Consider the following 17,577-nt stretch of genomic DNA (forward strand, 5'->3'; position numbering starts at 1 on the left):
GATTGCATCGTTACATGAGGATATTTAATGTCATTTGAGTATTCTATACTTTCATAGACAGTTGTTTGAAATAGACAGTACTAAATTGACATTACCATGGTGCCTTCTCCATCTAGTTTTATATAAATAGATGTATGACGTAACCCTGAAAAAGCACACAAAGGTATATTTGCTTTTTTATTTATTAATCCAAACTTAAAAACACAGGTAATGTTTTGCCTTCATGAACAGTGGTAATACCTTGGTGGTATCAAGCAGCGTATCACGTTAATCAGATGGTATATAAATATATTATACATGTAGTAGCTTTACATAAACCAAAGAACCATGATTTTACCATTGAACATCAACGCCATGGTACAATCACATTACTATTTTGCATATATGGCAACCTGCGTGAATCTTGTATGCATTGTCTGATAATGTGTATTAAGTAAATTTACACATTCAAAATTAAGAATCAAATAAACATGGAGATAGACAGTTCTTGTTGGTCGATGTCAAATCGCGTTTGCACTTTTCTTTTTTGCCAGTTTGCATAACTGATAAACTTAAAAGAAACATGCAAATAAACCATGCAGAATACACTCTCTCCCAAGCTCATGCAAAAAAAAAAATTATGAAAGATAAAGACGTCCTTAAGAAACTCTTTCCTGGAGTACTGTATGCAAAGCACTGTTGCATGAAAGAAACAAGTCACACACTCATTAAGCTGTTGAACTTAAGTTGAGGTTAAGTACTTACTTCTTGCATGGCTTAAACAACTAAATACATCCATAACACTGTTAAACAATACCCTTTAAACTACATTAAAACTTCTTTTTATAAGGAGATTCGTTTGATTTCAAAACTTTATAGTTGCAAACCAGCACAAAATATCACAATGATAATGAATAGCTTTTAATTAAAGTGGTGTTATCTGATATTGACTGGAGTTTGCAATTTTGTTTTAAAAGTGGAAAAATGTTTGGTTTGAATAATTTTAGATTGTCAGCTGTGGCATGAGACCGAAGGATTTTATTTGTGATTTAGACTGTCAAATATTGTACATATCAGACCCTTAACTCATCTTTTCTGGGAATCAGTCAAGTGCATGGCATCCTTAATAAGATCAGCGAGTCTCCTAAAAGCCTGTGGATAATATAAAAAGGCAAATCTGATTATTACAACAGTTTGTGTAAGTAGATATTATGCAAGTAGAAAATATTGGCTGCATTAATGCGTATCTGTGGTCAGATCAAATTCGGACTTTCATGTGGGAATGCCTTAACATGCCATCTAGTTAGGCAGCTCACTTGTATGATCTTAAGTACCTCATCGATCTGTTGAGGTGTGGAGAGAGAAAAGGCTGCTCTAACATACGGAGATGGGTCTGAGCTGTTGATGTTAAATGCTCCTCCAGGCACCAGAAGAACCTACAGACAAAAACAACGTAAGTAAAAAATGATTACTCCTGTTGGTTACCTTAAAAACAAATATTATATCTTTATAATACTTCAAGGCCGTTTAATAGTGATACAAGTAATTCTGATTCCCAAAAGGTTAAAGCATAAACCCCATTTGACCTTTTTTAGAGGTAAAATTGGGGTAAGCGATTTTCAAACTTGGCCAGCTGTACACGATATTTTCTAATTGTAAGAAAAACTATTTTGTTACATGGGTGTGTATTTATACTTCAAAGCAGTCCGACCTCTTTCTCCAAAGCTCTTTCCATTATGAGCTGCTGTGTGTCTTTAATGCCCTTGAGTTTAATCCACAGGAACATGCCAGCCATGGGAGGATGCCACTCAGCGACATCTAGAAAACAAATGCACATGACATAACAGACAAAAAGGAATATTACTTCAACCCCGACTTTAACCAATTTTGAAAGAAAAACGGTGAGGTACAAAACTTGCTATTATAGTCTTTTGGAAAACATTTTTTTATATCTGGGATTACTGCAATTCATTTGATTAGGTGTCAGCATGTCATATTTTGTCATTACAATTGAAAATAAATTCATTTAATAATCAAATAACAATTGTAGTAGATACACATACAGCTCTGAAATCATTTTTGTGCAATATAGACATCGCTGCTTTTGATTATAAGGAAAAACTCATTATCTACCTGTAAGCCATTTGTCTGCTGAGGAGAGCATGGCATTTCTCTGACATCTGTAAAACTCAATGACCCTGCAGATTAGAAAAACATTTTTTTTTACATATTTTCATCTTAAACACGACCTACCCAAAGAATTCAGTTTACAAACCCTTACTTATAATCTTCTTACTAACCCATCAATGTGCTTAAGGAAGCCATCTTGACCCCAACTATGCAACAGCTGAGAAATCATCAGCTGAAGACACAAAGAGAAGATAGATAACATTTTCATTTGGTACATTACACTGACTTCACAATATTTTATAAATAAAACCATGTATAATGTCAATGCCAATAATGTCTCAGCCCATAGACACACATCATTGCAAAACTCCCAAGTGCCTATCCGGCAATGAAAACAACTTGTGGCAGTCAAGGTGGACAAAACGTTGTCTTTCTTCTTTGGTACGGTCTATTCTCTACATGCTTGTATCTGGGAGTGCTGGAGCCTGTTGCTAGATATTAGTGATCATAATGACAATGATCTTTATAATCATGGCACATGCAACAGACCTGACACTGAATTATCATTATACGCTTACGCTTGTTTTTCTCAGCACATCTCGTCTCCTGAGATTCACACTTTGAGATTAATTAAAGTTTAAATATAAGAACAGAGCTGCGTACAACTCGGAGCTCATACATTATAAGCAAACATCATCAAGCCACCCAGCATCCTTCCTTCTTACTCAGGGTATATACAGGATTCATGGAGCTAAATGCAAACTTTTCATACATTTTAAGACCTCAGTGCCACTTTAACCGGTTACATTGGCGACACTTTTACTTACATTTACTATGTTTAGTTGTGCTATCTTACAATCAGTATAGTCTTAGTTTGTGATAACTCTATATCAATGCAACATATTTGAGAAGGGTGAGAACAAAGCACAGGAGAATTGAGTGACTAACCTGATGCAAGATTTATTAAAGAGAAACCAGCTTTGTGTCTACCACTTAGCATGCTGGACCGGACAGTGTTGATCCCCATTGAGGCTACCCTATCCGCCTTCCGACACACAGACACGGTTATTCCCACAGGGGGCCCTCAGCCATGGTTCCTTATCCTTTTCATTTCCATGAAAATGTGTGTTTCCTCTTTACTCAACTGTTTAACAACTGGGTGTAAATGGACCTCCCACTATTTGCCTACGCAATGGTTAAACGTTAGCATATGACCTCTTTGTAACAAATATGAAAAGATGACACACAATTGAATACCCTGGAAAATACATTTGAATACTTTTGAAGGGCCTTAATTCTCTCTAAATTGATTTATCAACTTTCAATACTTTTTAAGACCCCGCGGACACCCTGTTACCACAAAATGAATGCTTACAATTCTTTGTACAGCCATTTCTCTGTGTGTGTAAATATTTCTGTGAAGTATGACTGACCTGTGTGAACGTGCTGGTGTGCATCGTAGAGGCCTGTATATGCAGTACCACTCTGTCCACTAATGGTTTCGGCCCTGTGATAAATCCTACCCTTAACCTACCAAAGGAGAAAACATAAATCATACTCACGTAACATTATTATAATTAACAAATATGTTACATAATGTTGTACAATACGTAAGTGTGAACTACCCCAATCCGAATCAAAACATGCACATACTACCTTCAAAAAGTTTGACAGAAGTATGGCAGCAGTACAATGGTACATCAGATGATGATGGGACATACAAAATAGGACTGAGCAATATAGCTTAAATAATCATATCTTCATATTTTTCAGCCTCCTGATCACATGATTTTCAGAAGAACCCTGTTTATACGCTACAGGAGGAGACTCCGGATAAGTACATACGTTTTCACACCCTCACTCTTCACTGAAACACCCTTAGGGAATAATGCTTCCATGAGGATTTCCATGTGCAACCCTGATAACTGTGTCTAGTAAAAAAGCACAGCTGTTTAAATGTACTCATGTACGTGCTTTTAACAGCACCCACCCTGATGAAAGAATTTTAGAGAAAGAGTCTGTTCGAAGGACTCGTCCATCAACATCCATGGAAAGAAACGTCGGTGCCCAAGGCTGAAGAACAATAGAAACACCAGAATTGATAAGCGTGTTGACTTTGCATGAATTATAGCCAACTGTTTACTTTACAAGAACAGGAACAAACAAAAGTTGTGATAGTAATAACACTCAATTACAAACGGTTTATTTAAAGAGAGCAATAAATCAGCCGTGCTTACTTTTTGGAACTGAAGGAAATAATAGGGGTCATCCTCGATGATAAGCATGTCATATTTTCTTGCAAGCTGAAAGAGAATTTTTTTTACAAATGTGATCCAAAAGAATGCTACTTTTGAGCTTGTTTTGCCCACACATGTTCTGGTCACCAAGCTGTCTGGGAACAAAATCTACACTGCCCATCCAAAAAAAGTCAAACACACTAATATTTAGTTGGACCGCCTTTAGCTTTGATTACGTCACGCATTCGCCATGGCATCGTTTCGATAAGCTTCTACAATGTCACAACATTTAGTTATTTTTCGCGAAGATCTTGCATTGATGATGGGAGAGTCAGACCGCTGTGCAAAGTCTTCTCCAGCACATCCCAAATGTTCTCAATGGTGTGGCCAATCCATGCAATGATGTCTCATGCTCCCTGTCTCCTTCACTACTTGTTTCCTGTCTCTTTCCCCGGTCTTTAGTCTCTATCACTATTTGAGCCCGATGAAGGGCATTGGCATCTTGGAATATGCCTGGAATAACCTGGTCATTCAGTATATTCCGGTAGTCAGCTGACCTCATTCTTTGGGCACATAACGTTGCTGAACCTAGACCTTGTCAACTACAGCCACCCCATATCATAGCACTGCCCAAGTGGTGACTTTTTTTTTGGATGGGTAGTGTACATACTGTATGTATGAATATGCAAAGGCTTGGTACCCTGTTGGCAGTTACAAACCTTAATATACAAAGGGGTAGTAACGTCATGCTCAAATGTAAATTCACATTGCATTATACTATACATTTGTATGTGCAATCCCTGGGATCAACAAATGACCACTAAGCCAAAGAAAGCTACATGTAGGGTTATTATTCAGGTGGCTACCTATATACTGTAAACTACAGTGTACACTAATGTCGTTTATAGTGCTCACTGTGGCAACGCAAACTCTATTGGACAAACTACTTTCATGTGTTTGCTCTCTCACATACATGCATAATGCACAGAGACAAAAGACAAATGAGGAAACACTAAGAATTATGTCTACATTAAAAGCACACATGTAAAATAGCCAATTTAGGAAATCAGCCAGATAGCCCTTACTTCGTAGACTTCATGTTTCCTCTCCAAAGTCAGAGATGCTCCAGTTGGATTGCCTCCATTGGGGATGGTGTACAGAAGTCTTGGTACTGTACTAGCTGTCTTTTGCGCATCTGATGGGTCCCACTGTGCCAGAACGGCCTTTAAGCCTTTTGGGATTATTCCATACTGATCACTCTGCACATTAATGATATTGCAGCCCAGCGGCTGAAGCTGTTGAAACAAACCTTATGGTGAGCATTTAACGACATACATATAACTTAATTATATATATTAATTTATATATATTAATCATATAAATGATTATAGTTAAGGCCTCAATCCACAAATGCATCTGTATTCTTACTGCAGCCAAAGTTCCTGCGTATGTAGGTGCATCAAGGAGGACGTTGTCACCAGGATTGACAAGCATCTCAAACATCTGAAATACAGAATGTGAGGAAAATCTCTAATCTTAAAATCTAAAGTTTACACAAACAGAAACTAAAGGGTAAAGGGATAGTTCACCCCAAAAAAATGAAAACTCTTTAGCTACGATATTGATACATTGCTAGCAAATACACAGTATGTGCAAAACTAGGTGTACTTTGCATAGGCCCTCCTGGCTGCCTGTAGTGACACACAATTCCATTTGTCCTTTCTGTGGGCTGTAGCTGGCAGTAGGTGGGTTGTGGAGACTCTTCTGGAGGTCCTTCATCCATGACGCCAGCTCTGGAATACTATAAATACACAAAAATTGTCTCTAGAGGTATTATGTGTACCTAAAATCCCAGAAACGACTCACACTATAAACTGAAAATGTTAGATTGTAGACAGTTTCTGGATCTTATACCCATATGAGCCAGAGTATTGAAGCGCTCTCTTCATCAAAGTCTCATCGAACACCACATCATCTCCACCCTTCACTTTAATCGTGGCAGACTGGAAAGGGAAGGTGTTGGGGTTTGGGGCACCTCCAGCCAGGGAGATCAGAGATGGAGGAGATCTTTGCTGAAGCTCAGCTGGTTTATAGAAAGAAATAGTGTTGTGTCATTTATCAGAAAGTTTATTTAGGCCAGTGAGAAAAACATAAATACATGTTAGTCTAGGCAGACTCACTCAACAGGCGAATGGGTGATGGTTTCCGTGCTGCACTTACAGCGGTCAGATATCTAGCATAGTTCATGTTTCTAAATGGATTAAAGTGGAGAAAATGTATTTTAAGGTACTGTCTTTAAAATAAATAGATACATTAATATAAAATATAGTGTTTTGTGCAACGGTGTCACTGAAATCAGTGTCAATGCTTGCCACAAAAGTTAATAGAAATAACTTTTGGAAAAGTTAAAGTAATGAAAAAGTTAATGGAACATAAAATATAATAATACAACGTAAATAAAAATACGAATTGTCTAACAAGCACGAAATCATTCATTTTATAATTAGGCCTATGATTCTAAGAAATAGAAGAGATAAAGTATTTAGATTGTCCTAGAAAACGTTTGAAAGCTTTACATTGTGTAACCGAGGCTAAGCTAAACCAAACCAATAAATAAAGCACAGCATCAGTGTAATAACCAGATATTATTACAAATATTAAAGCACGAGCTAAATCTGTAAATCATCGAGAGCTGTTCGAACATCTATACACAAAGACCATTTGCAGCTTATAAAGCCTGATATCTCGAGCACGTTCACTAACCTTTTTACATGCAAAGCCTTCTGGGCTGTGTAGTTTCTTATGCAAATGCCATCGAAAAGCTCACCGGTTGAACCAGTTCCCCAAATCACTATTATGCAAATGTCAAATTTCAGTTCATTTATTTACTTCAAACATGCCTTATATAGGGATGAGAGAAACGATGTTTATCGACACAAAAAAAAACTATGCGGGTACATTTCCATTTTCTGTCAAAAAGCGTTGACCTGTACGTTTAGTTACAGTACCACGAGAGGGCGCATGCCCGACTCCACCGCTGCATACGTAATCTCACAGGGTGGCTTTCTCTTAAAAAATAAAAAACTATCTCTAAAAAAAGTCTCTCTCTTAAATGGGCCGATATACTAAAGGCATCTAAATAAACACCGAAAAGTTACAAAATTAAAATGGTTTAGATACGTCAAACAAGCTCCGCCTCTTTCAAGGTTCAACAACATTTCCCACAATCCTTTTGTGGGAAAGCTAACGCTGCTCAGTAAACACCGCTAAAATGCTAGGCTACACCTATAATTCACATAAATATTATTCGGTACCGTCTTGTAACTGATATCTGTATCATTCTGTGTTTTTATGCATTAACGCAGTTTACTTAAACAAGAAAATAGCATTCATTATCGCCGCATCATTTAACGTTAGCATGCTTGCTTTTACGGAACGCTAGGTTCGGGTATGCACGTTAGTTAAACATATCACGTGTAATATGTGCATTAAGATGACTATTATAGTTAATAATTGAGGCCAGGCAAATCTGTGTGTCCATGGGGAAAAGGAAAGACATGATTCATCCCAGGTTTCTCGCCGGTAAGTCTTTTTAAGAAATAAAAACATGCTTTTATTAGTCTTTAACGTGTGAATACACTTTTAAACAGATGTAAATAAAAGTCATATCGTTTACTATTAAGAGAAGTGAAAATGTGGTTATCACACTTATTATTTTTAAGATCATTTTTAACACTCGGAAGATGTGGATTGTCACAATGTCGAAGTTTTAACAAAGGGGGTGGTACATGCTTCATAGGGTCCAGCTGGAGTGTCCTTGTGTTTCTGATCAGCTAAAATATATATCAACTATGTGTTCTTTAGGAGCTGTGGATGATTATATTAACAAGAAGAAACACAAAAAGCACAAGAAACACAAAAAGAAGCATCATCGGGATGATGGACACAGTTTCTCCTCTGAGGCTCTGGAGTCGGACTCCGGCATGGTGCTCAAACCTCCTCAACTCAAACTCAAGATCAAACTAGGAGGACAAACACTAGGCACCAAAAGGTCTGTGCTTTTAAAGTCTTTTGTGTTTTGCTTGATAGCAGGTTATTGCTAGTTATATTTCTTTGACATTTATGAGACTTTCAGTTTCTGGTATGCCGTAGATCAGGGATCTGCTGCTTAAACTACAAGCTTTTGCATTTTACTCATCATTATAATTTCGAGTTTATATTAATAAAGTGAATAGTTTAACGTTACAGACAGTACATTGATTCAGAATTACTGTTCGCATGCTATTCGCATCACATTGGTTTCTCGTGAATGGATATGAATAAATACAGTGTCGTGCTTTTCTGACCTTCATGGCATTTTCTGTGTATCTTAAAAACGTTTAAAGTTAAGTATATAAAAGTTAAATATCTCACAATCTTATCACAATGATCGGATGAATGAGAGGTGATGACTTTCCTTTTTTTGAAGTGTGCCCACATTTACAGTGATCCCGGACTCTCTGCGCGTCGTGTCACCGCTGAATGTAGACAGTGATGAGGAGGATGATGAGGAGGATGACGAAGACTCTGATGATGATGTGCCATCAGAGGGTGTCCCTATTGAGCAGTACAGAGCCTGGCTGGGTGAGTGATTGGGCAGTTGAGGTAAAAATTTTGCCTTGAGTGAACTACTGTCATGTTGGCCTACTGTCAAACATAAAGAGAATTCAAAATGGAGGCTTTGGGGACTGGTAAGGACCCTAGGTCACTTCACAGTGGGACAGTGATGATTTAACTTCCTTTTAGAAGCGCACTGTGATTCTTCACAACTAATATTTATCAACAACAGGCAAAACCAGCATCTCTTTGTTTCAAATTTTTAGATACTGGTTCAAGTACGTAATGAAAAACAATTTTGATTATTCCGTTACATATCCATGTTTTTTTATTTTTGGTTTGTTATACAAAGATGAAGACAGCAACCTGGACCCATCTCCACTGCCACACATGGACACATATTCACTTCTGAAAGTCCCTATGGATGAGGAGGAGAGGTGGCTGGATGCTCTGGAAAAGGGAGAGCTGGATGATAATGGAGAGCTCAAGAAAGAGATCGACGAGACTTTGCTTACAGCTAGACAAGTAGGTTGAAGAAACTGCCTGGGTTGGATGGGGCTTAAATTGATCACAATATAATACAAACAAATATAATCCGGAATTTAATCAAATGTTTTTTAAACTGAACAGAAAGCGCTTCTACATAAACAGCAAAGCCAGCCCTTACTAGAGCTCCCCATGGGATACAAGGAGAAGGAGCTCACTGCGGAAATGATGCAGAAGCGTGAAGAGCGTGCCCGCAAACGTCGTCTTCAGGCAGCCAAGAAGGCAGAGGAGAACAAGAATCAGACCATCGAGAGGCTCACTAAGACCAGCAAGGCCAAGATCAAGAGTATGAGGGAGCGCAAGTCAAAACAGGCCCATTTCCCCATGATCCGTTACAGCAGTTCTGCACAGGGTGCATCTGTATCTTACCCTGTTGGGATACCTCCCCCGACTCCTGCACTACCACAAGCTCCTCCTCCCGCGCCGGTGAACTGTGGAGTGTCTGGATGCTCTAATCTTAAAAAATACTCCTGCTCCAAGACTGGGACTCCACTGTGCAGTCTGGAGTGTTACAAGAAGAACCTGACATTGGTGGGGGGCGTTGCTTAACTTATTAGCTGCAGCTTTGTGCGTTTGTAATGTTTAAATCGTGCAGGTGTCACATGTCTGGTTCATACAATTATGTTTAATACAAGCAGGTTTGAATAATCTGTGTGAAATTATGGTGAAGTTTGATATATTTTGTGAATGGTAAGACACAGTGGGCCTTATTCATAAACACAAAACAAAAATCATTGCCATTTCAAAAACAATTTATGAACAATGATTTGGATATCAAAACTTTTCTACGTTGTATTGTGTGTGTGAGCTAAAGGCAAAACGGCTTTATTTTTGTGACAAGATTGAAATAAAGAACACTGAAGTCAATCTTTTTGCATTTATTTTAAAAGTGATATGCTCATTTTGAATAATGTATAACAAAGATTGTATTAAATCACATTGTGAAAAAGTTGTTGTGTTAGCGTCACAAGGATGTGGTCATAAATTCTGCATAGCTGTTGCCCATAAAACGTTGTTCCACTTGATCCAGCAAGGAAAGTTTATATGACAAGCAAAAAAAATACAAAGGCCGTTGAGATTTCATAAGCGTTGTAGCTTATTCTGCACATTTAAGAAATCCATGGTTTGAGGTAATACGTTGAGTTTTCTCTTAACCATTGCAGGTGCATTTATTGGCTCCAAAAATTGACATTTAACACGGAGCACTACTTCCATGCATAGAGCACATTCGACTGTGTTGACTGAGCCACTTTTGCCTCAAACAGTAACATGAAATTCCATCGTATCCCAATGTAATTCCCATTTTCCCCATGTAAAGTAATTTCTCCCTTAAAGCTTACAACCACCTCCTATACCAGACCAGAGCATGCTATTGTTTAAGATGACATTTAGCATTCTGTAACATCACACAGCCAAGCCGAAAGACAGTCTAAATGCCATCTCAACCGGAACCTCTGCGACGGAATCATGGAAACACACATAGAACTCCTGAGGCACTGGTTCTAGAAGCATCCGTCTGGAACACAAACGGCGAATAAGGTCATAATTCTTGTGTTGAAAATATTTCTAACAGTATTTGTTTAGACTTTGCATCTTCCAACAACACTAATTTATGCTTTAATTTTATGGACAGGAGGACTATGGGACAGTATTTCCCTTCTAAGTGTCTGGAACAGCATATTGGAGCTTTAAATGCAAACCGGCTGATAAATGATGAAATTAATGCATGCTCGTTCTAATAAAGTATAACTACAAAATGCATCTATTTGTTGCATAAATGATTTCCGAACATGACAAACAATGTAAACAGTTTATTTTTAATATGGTGATGAGTCAATTAATGATAAATGCTGTTTTGTTTTACAAAATTCTACAAGATATTTAGGAATCATTCTTTATGAAAGTTGTTTCTTACGTACCCTATAACCCAATATGTCATCATGGGCGCTGGTTTCTTCGGATCTGTCCAGTTTTCAGGTTTGCATTGAAACAGAACACCGTGTTCTTTGACTGGACCCAAACCTCGAGTGCTCTGAGGCCGCTCTGACCCTCTTCGATCCTGCAACACACACATTTACACATGTTATTTATGTGCAGAGAAACAAAAACCTATCAATAATAATTAAGACTGCAAACATGATCTCCATTACTTGTATTTGGTATGCTTCAAGCCAAGTTTATTCTTTTCTAAATTTGTAGTCATTTAAGAGTGGAATTTAATTATTGATACTAAAGACATGAAACATCACCAATGAATGGATCAATATTATGTTGATAAATACATTTTCCGCAATATACATAAGCTGACAGCACTAAAATGTAAAAAAATTGATATGTTGATTATATTTTAAAATAAATTCTGTAGAAGGTTTAAAGGAACAATAAAGGGTTTTTAAGAGGATCTATTTACAGAAATGCAATATAATATACAAAACTATTTCTTCAGAGGTGAATAAAGACCTTACGTAATGAACGGTTATGTTAGTAATAACTTATAATATGATATTTATATCCACATATAGAGCAGGCCTACATACATTGAGTTCGCTACCATGTTTTTGTACAGCAACCATAAATGGACAAACAACTTTACAACGCGCGTGTCCTCTCCCCTACCGTACGGATCGCGCTCTACGTTTCAGAAAGCATGTGAACCGCGGATTAACTGTAAATGTATTCATCCTTGAGTAAAAGTGTAAAAGGCGTTCTCGCTCTCTCTCCAATTTTGGTGCAAAGCGCGCTCTCTCTCTCTCTCTGGACGAGTACAATATTAAAATGGTTCCAGATAAACAATGATGCTCAAAACTGATGTGACTCACATACTGATCCGACTCAAAGCAAACTCCTCAGGGGTGATTTTTAGACAATCTTTCGCTCCAACGTCTCTTCGCTGGAAAGTAACTCCATAGAGTATCCCCCTTAAGCCTTAGTCCTAACGTTTCTCTGCTGGAAAGTCTTTATAATTTTAATGCAGGTCCTAGCTGCTTGCCTGACCTGTGTCCTTCATTTTATTCTTAAAATCCACGTACCTTTTATTTTACGCAATAAATAAGACTACTGTCTTTCTCATGCCCGCATGATCTCTTCCCTGTGTCAACACGAGAAGTCACGCTGTCGCATCCGGCGACATCTTAATGTACTGTGGTGGCCACCGTCGTGTTTGTAGATTCGTTGCAAATCTATAATACAACGCTAGTGGCCGCTGTAAATCAAAACTGCGCCTTTAAATCTATCCTATTAAATGAATGTAAGCTCCATTAGCAGAGCTGTTCTTACCCGTGTCGGGAGGCTCTGCTGAAAGACGTGCCGTATAGACAGGCAGCAGCGATAGAAGTTCTGGATGAGTTGAGGGTGGATGGATCCGCTGAGCTGATATACTTCTTTGTGTGTTGGAGCGATAAAGATGCCCTGCACCGTCTCCATGAGGACATAGTGGAACAGTGTATTTTCGGCACCTGCTGTTAGTCTGTCAACAGATACACAAGAAAACATTTAACATATAGACTAAACTGATCCGTGCTTAATTTCTTTATTGATATGTTTTTTTGTAAACTATTATATTGTTGCTGTCCTTCCAAAACCTTGGATGTCCAAATCAGGAAATGGGGAAAAAAAACACTGACTAAACAGTATTTAATTGTTTAAAAAGTACAAAGGTAACAAGCACTTTTCAAAACTTTATATGGGTTAGATATGAACAAAACCCAGTGACAAACATAACGAGTGACTAATAATAATGATTTATGCCAAAGAAATTAAAATGACGAAACATGAAGATACAATGTTTCAGAAAGACGGCAGCGATTTACAGTATAACAATTATTTTTACAATAACTATTAGCTGCTTAACTGATGTAGAATGAAGTTAAACGTAAAGTAATTTTTAAACAGAACTACTCTGCTCTTGCTACTGGCAGGGGCGGAGCCAGGCGTTGTAGACATTGGGGGCTTAAATCTTTCATTTGATTTATTGTTTGTGGATACATTTATTACAGAAAATGTACCGTGAGATCAAAATGTAGTGAACATTTTTTTTAAAGGCTGGCAGGGAAAGAGTTAACAGGCAGAATATGTATGCTGTAAGCCTGTAACTATGAAGTTACACAAGAAAGGTTGATAAGGAATTTGGAATAAACAGCATTACTAATATAGAATCTTGATGCCTGTTAAGTAGTTTTCATATCTGAATCTTACAATTTAAATGTTTTATTGTAAACAGTTGGCTTTGTTATGTCTGCCTTCTTACTCACTAAAGTCATCTCCGCGCTGGAATTCACGCATGGTTTCTGTTACGAGCCCGCCTGCCGATCAGCAGAAGTTCGGTATTCTTCAGTCTGATTGGCTGACATTCTGCTTGCCCTCTGTAATTTGATTGGCTGGAGTTGTGTAAACTCTGTCTTTCTCATTTGATTGGTCAACTTTTTGACATAGAGGAGCACTAGCCGCTGCTGCACCAAGTTACTATAGGGCACAGAAATTGCGAGAAAAGCTGGTAACAAGTCTTTAACAAGTCAAAAAATTATTACTTGTATCCCAACAGTGGGCCGGCACACATTGAGCAACATAGCCTATTCGCCTAGTGTTAACATTAGCCATTAACCGTTATGCCACTGTAATAATGACCAATTTGAAAGCGTGTTTACTGTCAAAAGATGAATCATTTTAATTTGCACACATGTCATTTACCTTTGTTTTAATCTGAACGTCGTCTTCTGTAAAATTGACTGAAATGGAGGACCGAGTTTCAAGCTGACTGCTGCCACCCAGCGTACTGAATGAATTCATTTTAGAAACCCGAAATAGATTCGGGGCTCTTTTTGAAAAAACATTCGAGGCTTGAGGCCCAAAAGCCGTCCCCGCTCCGCTCCGCCCCTGGTTCACTATTTAAATGGTTATTTCACCAACCACTAGTGAATTTGTGCAACTCACTTGAGAACATTGTGCATCTCCTCTGTTTCCCTGTCTGTCAGACTTTTCTTCAAGGAGCCCAGGTAGAAGGGGTTAGGATGCTTTAAACGGGGAATCTGCGCACCAAAAGAAAAGGTTTAAGCAAGAATACCATAGTTTTAGGATAAACTCAATATTTCACTAAGAATCAGAATAATGTGTATAAAAGCTGAATTGAAGTTTAAAGCAAGTCAGTCCACTGGCAGCTACTTGCAGTCAAAAATGATAAATTAATGTGTGGCAAAACACCACCCCAATCTCAAACAAAATAACAAAGCTACAAAAAACATCTCTGAATATAAGAGGTAGTTTTGGTTTGTTTTCCCAATAATACATCTTGGGATGAACTTTGTCCGACTTGGTTTGTAAAAGGATTTTCATGTGGACCTAATCTTAAAAAGCAGCTACTGTCTCCTGCTTTGACTATGAATCCAAGTCGACTAACTCAATAAATGGGATGAAAGCAAGTTTCCATGGATTTGGTTAAGGCTGTCTCTCTCTATGAGAATTTATGAGTCAGACATGCTGGTCCAGGATGTCCATTCTGTCAGACGCGTTCAGCCAGTTTAACTCGGATGAGTGATGTTTGGTTTTGATTTACAATTCTAGATTCTGATACTGCTATACAAGATGTGGTTTTGGAAGCACTCGGAACACATGCTCAATAATACACGGCATGGTCATATTTAGCAAATAGTGCAGTGGTGACATACTGACTTTGGTAGACAAAATTTAACTCCTAAATGTTTGTGAGATGTGATCACAGAACCTAGACAAGAATGTTTTATGTTGATATAATATGGGTTAAATAAAGTTATATTTTAAATTAAATCAAATAAAAACTTCTGAAGCCACCAATTCTTATTGCAACACGCTAATAAAATATTTTTTTCACTGTCAATTTATTTAATTCAGACTTTTTCCAGTACAACAAATATGTCTGCCAAATGAAAAACTGCGATTAATAAATACTTGAAATATAAAAGTATAAAAATATGATGTATTATGTAAATAATAATACAAACATTAAAATTGAATGTAATTACCTTTTACTATGAAGAAGATTGACAGGGTGTACTTTTTCCATAAAAATAAGTTCACAATATACATTGGGTGCAAACAAACTTTTTTTTGCCAAGATATAATGTAATGTTTAATTCCGATGTATTCTGTGAAATTTGCCTATATACACAATAAAGATGTGGCCTGAAATTTAGGTTGTGCCCCCCCATGCTCAAACAATGCCCCCATAATAAAAAAACTTAAGTTTTTGTTTTCTGTTAATACTAGTAAAATAGCAATACAGATTACATAAATCATACTTAATAATAAATCATTAAAACAAAATATAATATAATAAATCACACCTTGAAAAATCCAGCATTTCCTCCACTGCCGTCTGATCCGCCCGACCCAAGGGAATCTCTTCGCGTTCCACTAGTTGGTATCCTCCGTACTGTTTCCGGTGTGGCAAAAGGACTCAAACCTGAAGTAAACATCCCGGGCCCTTCCACTTGACCTTCGCTCCCGCTATCGGACATACTCCTTTGTGGACTTGGTCTTCGTCCTCTTAAACCTGACGAACCCATCTCCCCAAACAGACTTCGACCAATTGACCCTGGCGATGGGGGTTTGATGGCTGCTGTCAAACGGTTAAGAATCGGTGAGCTTCCAACGGCATCTTGTCGATCCCGTCCACCCGTAGGAAGGAACCAATCGGCACAGGACAAGCAGGGTGTGGGTGGAGCACAGAGACGCTCCTCAATACCTGCGTCGAGACTCTCTAGCTGAAGGAGTGTGGCTTTGACCTGGTCCACATACACGCAGTCAGGACCGGGAGATCCAAGAGCAGCTGAGGCACAGCCTCCGGCCTCCAGCAATACACAATGCATAAAGTGTCGCTGGAGACAAATTTAGATTCATTAGCATGAATGTGTCAACAAATTAAAGAATTTCTTCCTTGAATCTAGTTCTGGGCTTGATGGACAGCTTTCATACTTTTTACAATATGCTGTAACGACGAGTCACGTGTTTCATAATGCTAAACAATGTCTCACCAGGCCCACTATGAGCAGGAAGTAGCGTCCATGTGGTTCGCAGTGGCCAGGATGGGAGGCGGGACTTGGCTGCGCTCTCCGTTGAGGAAACACCTCCCTCCACACCACCAGCTGCCCCACGCGCTCCTCTGATGCCAGCGGCAGGAGACAGTAATGCTGACAGTAAAGACACACATCCAGCAGGTCTTCCTTTGGTAGGTGATTTGCTATGAGATATCCCTGCGTGACATCACATAGAAGATCAACCGACAGACAATTTTTTCCGTAGTAAGCATTATTACTTAATTTGGCCATTACTTACATTCATAGCAATTTATACATCAATTTTTATTTATTTAGAATGTTATCTAGAAATACTCAATTCCTTGAGTCAGGCAGGATAATATTTTTTAGAATTGATGTACCATTATATGTGTTTTTATTAATCGTGTTAAATTGATAATTCACCTAAAAATGAAATGTCTTATATTATTTACTCACCCTCTTGTAGATTCAAATATGTATGTCTTTCTTTCTTCTGCAGAACACAAAAGAAGATATTTTAAAGAATGTTGTTATACGGCACCCATTCACTTTCACTGGTTTTGTGTCCGTTAAATAGAAGTGAATGGGGACAGAGGCTTTTCAGTAACCAACTCTCTTTAAAATATCTTCTTTTGTGGGTGAATAAATGATGACAGCATTTTCATTTTTGGGTCAACTATCGTAGTAATATGGGTGATTTGTTATAAAAAAGCATGTTTCAGTTTGAGACTTACCTTGTAGAACAGACAAGAGCCCAAAATAACGTATAGACGCCTCATACCATAGAAGTCTTCAGACTGCGCAATGAAAGACAGAGACAGATCAGTGAACTGACTTTAATGGTTCATCAGGCCACATTTGTGGTCCTTTACAATTCAATTGAGATCTAAGTTGCGCTTTTTACGTTTCAGAATCTAACATTTTAAATGGTCTTACCATGTCACCAAAATCTGAGGACTCAAAATCTGACAGGATGGTGTCCACCTCAACCTAAATAAGGTGGAACAGAACAGAAAATTTATTTATACTTTGTCATGTAATTTTTAAGCTTAATAACTCTA

At 38.0% G+C, this 17,577-nt stretch overlaps 3 protein-coding genes and 1 long non-coding RNA gene across 6 annotated transcripts in view; 2 read left to right on the forward strand and 2 right to left on the reverse strand.

Annotated features, from left to right (window-relative positions):
- Positions 1-4: 4 nt before the first annotated feature.
- On the reverse strand, positions 5-7,594 carry aadat (aminoadipate aminotransferase). 2 transcript variants are annotated; one of them, XM_079458404.1, is made up of 14 exons: positions 7,110-7,594; positions 6,527-6,597; positions 6,261-6,429; positions 6,015-6,147; positions 5,775-5,849; positions 5,432-5,641; positions 4,347-4,412; positions 4,100-4,182; positions 3,543-3,639; positions 2,280-2,341; positions 2,113-2,177; positions 1,691-1,797; positions 1,314-1,415; positions 5-1,131 (listed from the first exon to the last, which is right to left on the reverse strand). In XM_079458404.1, the coding sequence occupies exons 2-14, from the start codon at positions 6,591-6,593 to the stop codon at positions 1,066-1,068; spliced, it is 1,302 nt and encodes a 433-aa protein (XP_079314530.1). In that variant the 5' UTR covers positions 6,594-6,597; positions 7,110-7,594; the 3' UTR covers positions 5-1,065. The 2 variants fall into 2 exon arrangements, with proteins under 2 accessions (XP_079314530.1, XP_079314531.1); XM_079458405.1 differs by lacking the exon at positions 7,110-7,594 and having other exon boundaries at positions 6,527-6,695.
- ino80b (INO80 complex subunit B) lies at positions 7,556-10,572 on the forward strand. Its single transcript, XM_079458426.1, has 5 exons — positions 7,556-7,928; positions 8,211-8,397; positions 8,815-8,969; positions 9,295-9,467; positions 9,573-10,572. The coding sequence occupies exons 1-5, from the start codon at positions 7,886-7,888 to the stop codon at positions 10,035-10,037; spliced, it is 1,023 nt and encodes a 340-aa protein (XP_079314552.1). The 5' UTR covers positions 7,556-7,885; the 3' UTR covers positions 10,038-10,572.
- Positions 10,351-17,577, reverse strand: part of intu (inturned planar cell polarity protein) — an 18,776-nt gene continuing 11,549 nt past the window's right edge. For both annotated transcript variants that reach the window (XM_079458384.1, XM_079458383.1), the window contains exons 9-16: positions 17,453-17,506; positions 17,251-17,313; positions 16,493-16,711; positions 15,803-16,336; positions 14,418-14,512; positions 12,765-12,954; positions 11,408-11,547; positions 10,351-11,004 (exon numbers count right to left, since the gene is read on the reverse strand). In XM_079458384.1, the coding sequence (XP_079314510.1) occupies positions 10,893-11,004; positions 11,408-11,547; positions 12,765-12,954; positions 14,418-14,512; positions 15,803-16,336; positions 16,493-16,711; positions 17,251-17,313; positions 17,453-17,506 (1,407 nt within the window). In that variant the 3' untranslated portion in view covers positions 10,351-10,892. The remainder of the gene's footprint in view (positions 11,005-11,407; positions 11,548-12,764; positions 12,955-14,417; positions 14,513-15,802; positions 16,337-16,492; positions 16,712-17,250; positions 17,314-17,452; positions 17,507-17,577) is intronic.
- Positions 16,624-17,577, forward strand: part of LOC306895289 — a 1,117-nt gene continuing 163 nt past the window's right edge. Inside the window, exons 1-2 of the long non-coding RNA XR_013786779.1 lie at positions 16,624-16,759; positions 17,428-17,515. This is a non-coding gene — a long non-coding RNA (uncharacterized lncRNA). The remainder of the gene's footprint in view (positions 16,760-17,427; positions 17,516-17,577) is intronic.

Source organism: Barbatula barbatula (assembly GCF_947034865.1).
Source record: "Barbatula barbatula genome assembly, chromosome: 1".
Lineage (NCBI taxonomy): Eukaryota > Metazoa > Chordata > Actinopteri > Cypriniformes > Nemacheilidae > Barbatula > Barbatula barbatula.

Excerpts from the sequence above, each read along its gene's own strand:
- ino80b (XM_079458426.1), top strand. The coding sequence starts at position 7,886 with ATGGGGAAAAGGAAAGACATGATTCATCCCAGGTTTCTCGCCG. Across the intron at positions 8,398-8,814 it reads CAAACACTAGGCACCAAAAG|TGTGCCCACATTTACAGTGA; the intron begins GTCTGTGCTTTT and ends CTTTTTTTGAAG. Across the intron at positions 9,468-9,572 it reads CTTTGCTTACAGCTAGACAA|AAAGCGCTTCTACATAAACA; the intron begins GTAGGTTGAAGA and ends TAAACTGAACAG.
- aadat (XM_079458404.1), bottom strand. The coding sequence starts at position 6,593 with ATGAACTATGCTAGATATCTGACCGCTGTAAGTGCAGCACGGAAACCA. Across the intron at positions 2,342-3,542 it reads ACACCAGCACGTTCACACAG|CTGATGATTTCTCAGCTGTT; the intron begins GTCAGTCATACT and ends TTGTGTCTTCAG. Across the intron at positions 2,178-2,279 it reads TTCCTTAAGCACATTGATGG|GGTCATTGAGTTTTACAGAT; the intron begins GTTAGTAAGAAG and ends TCTAATCTGCAG.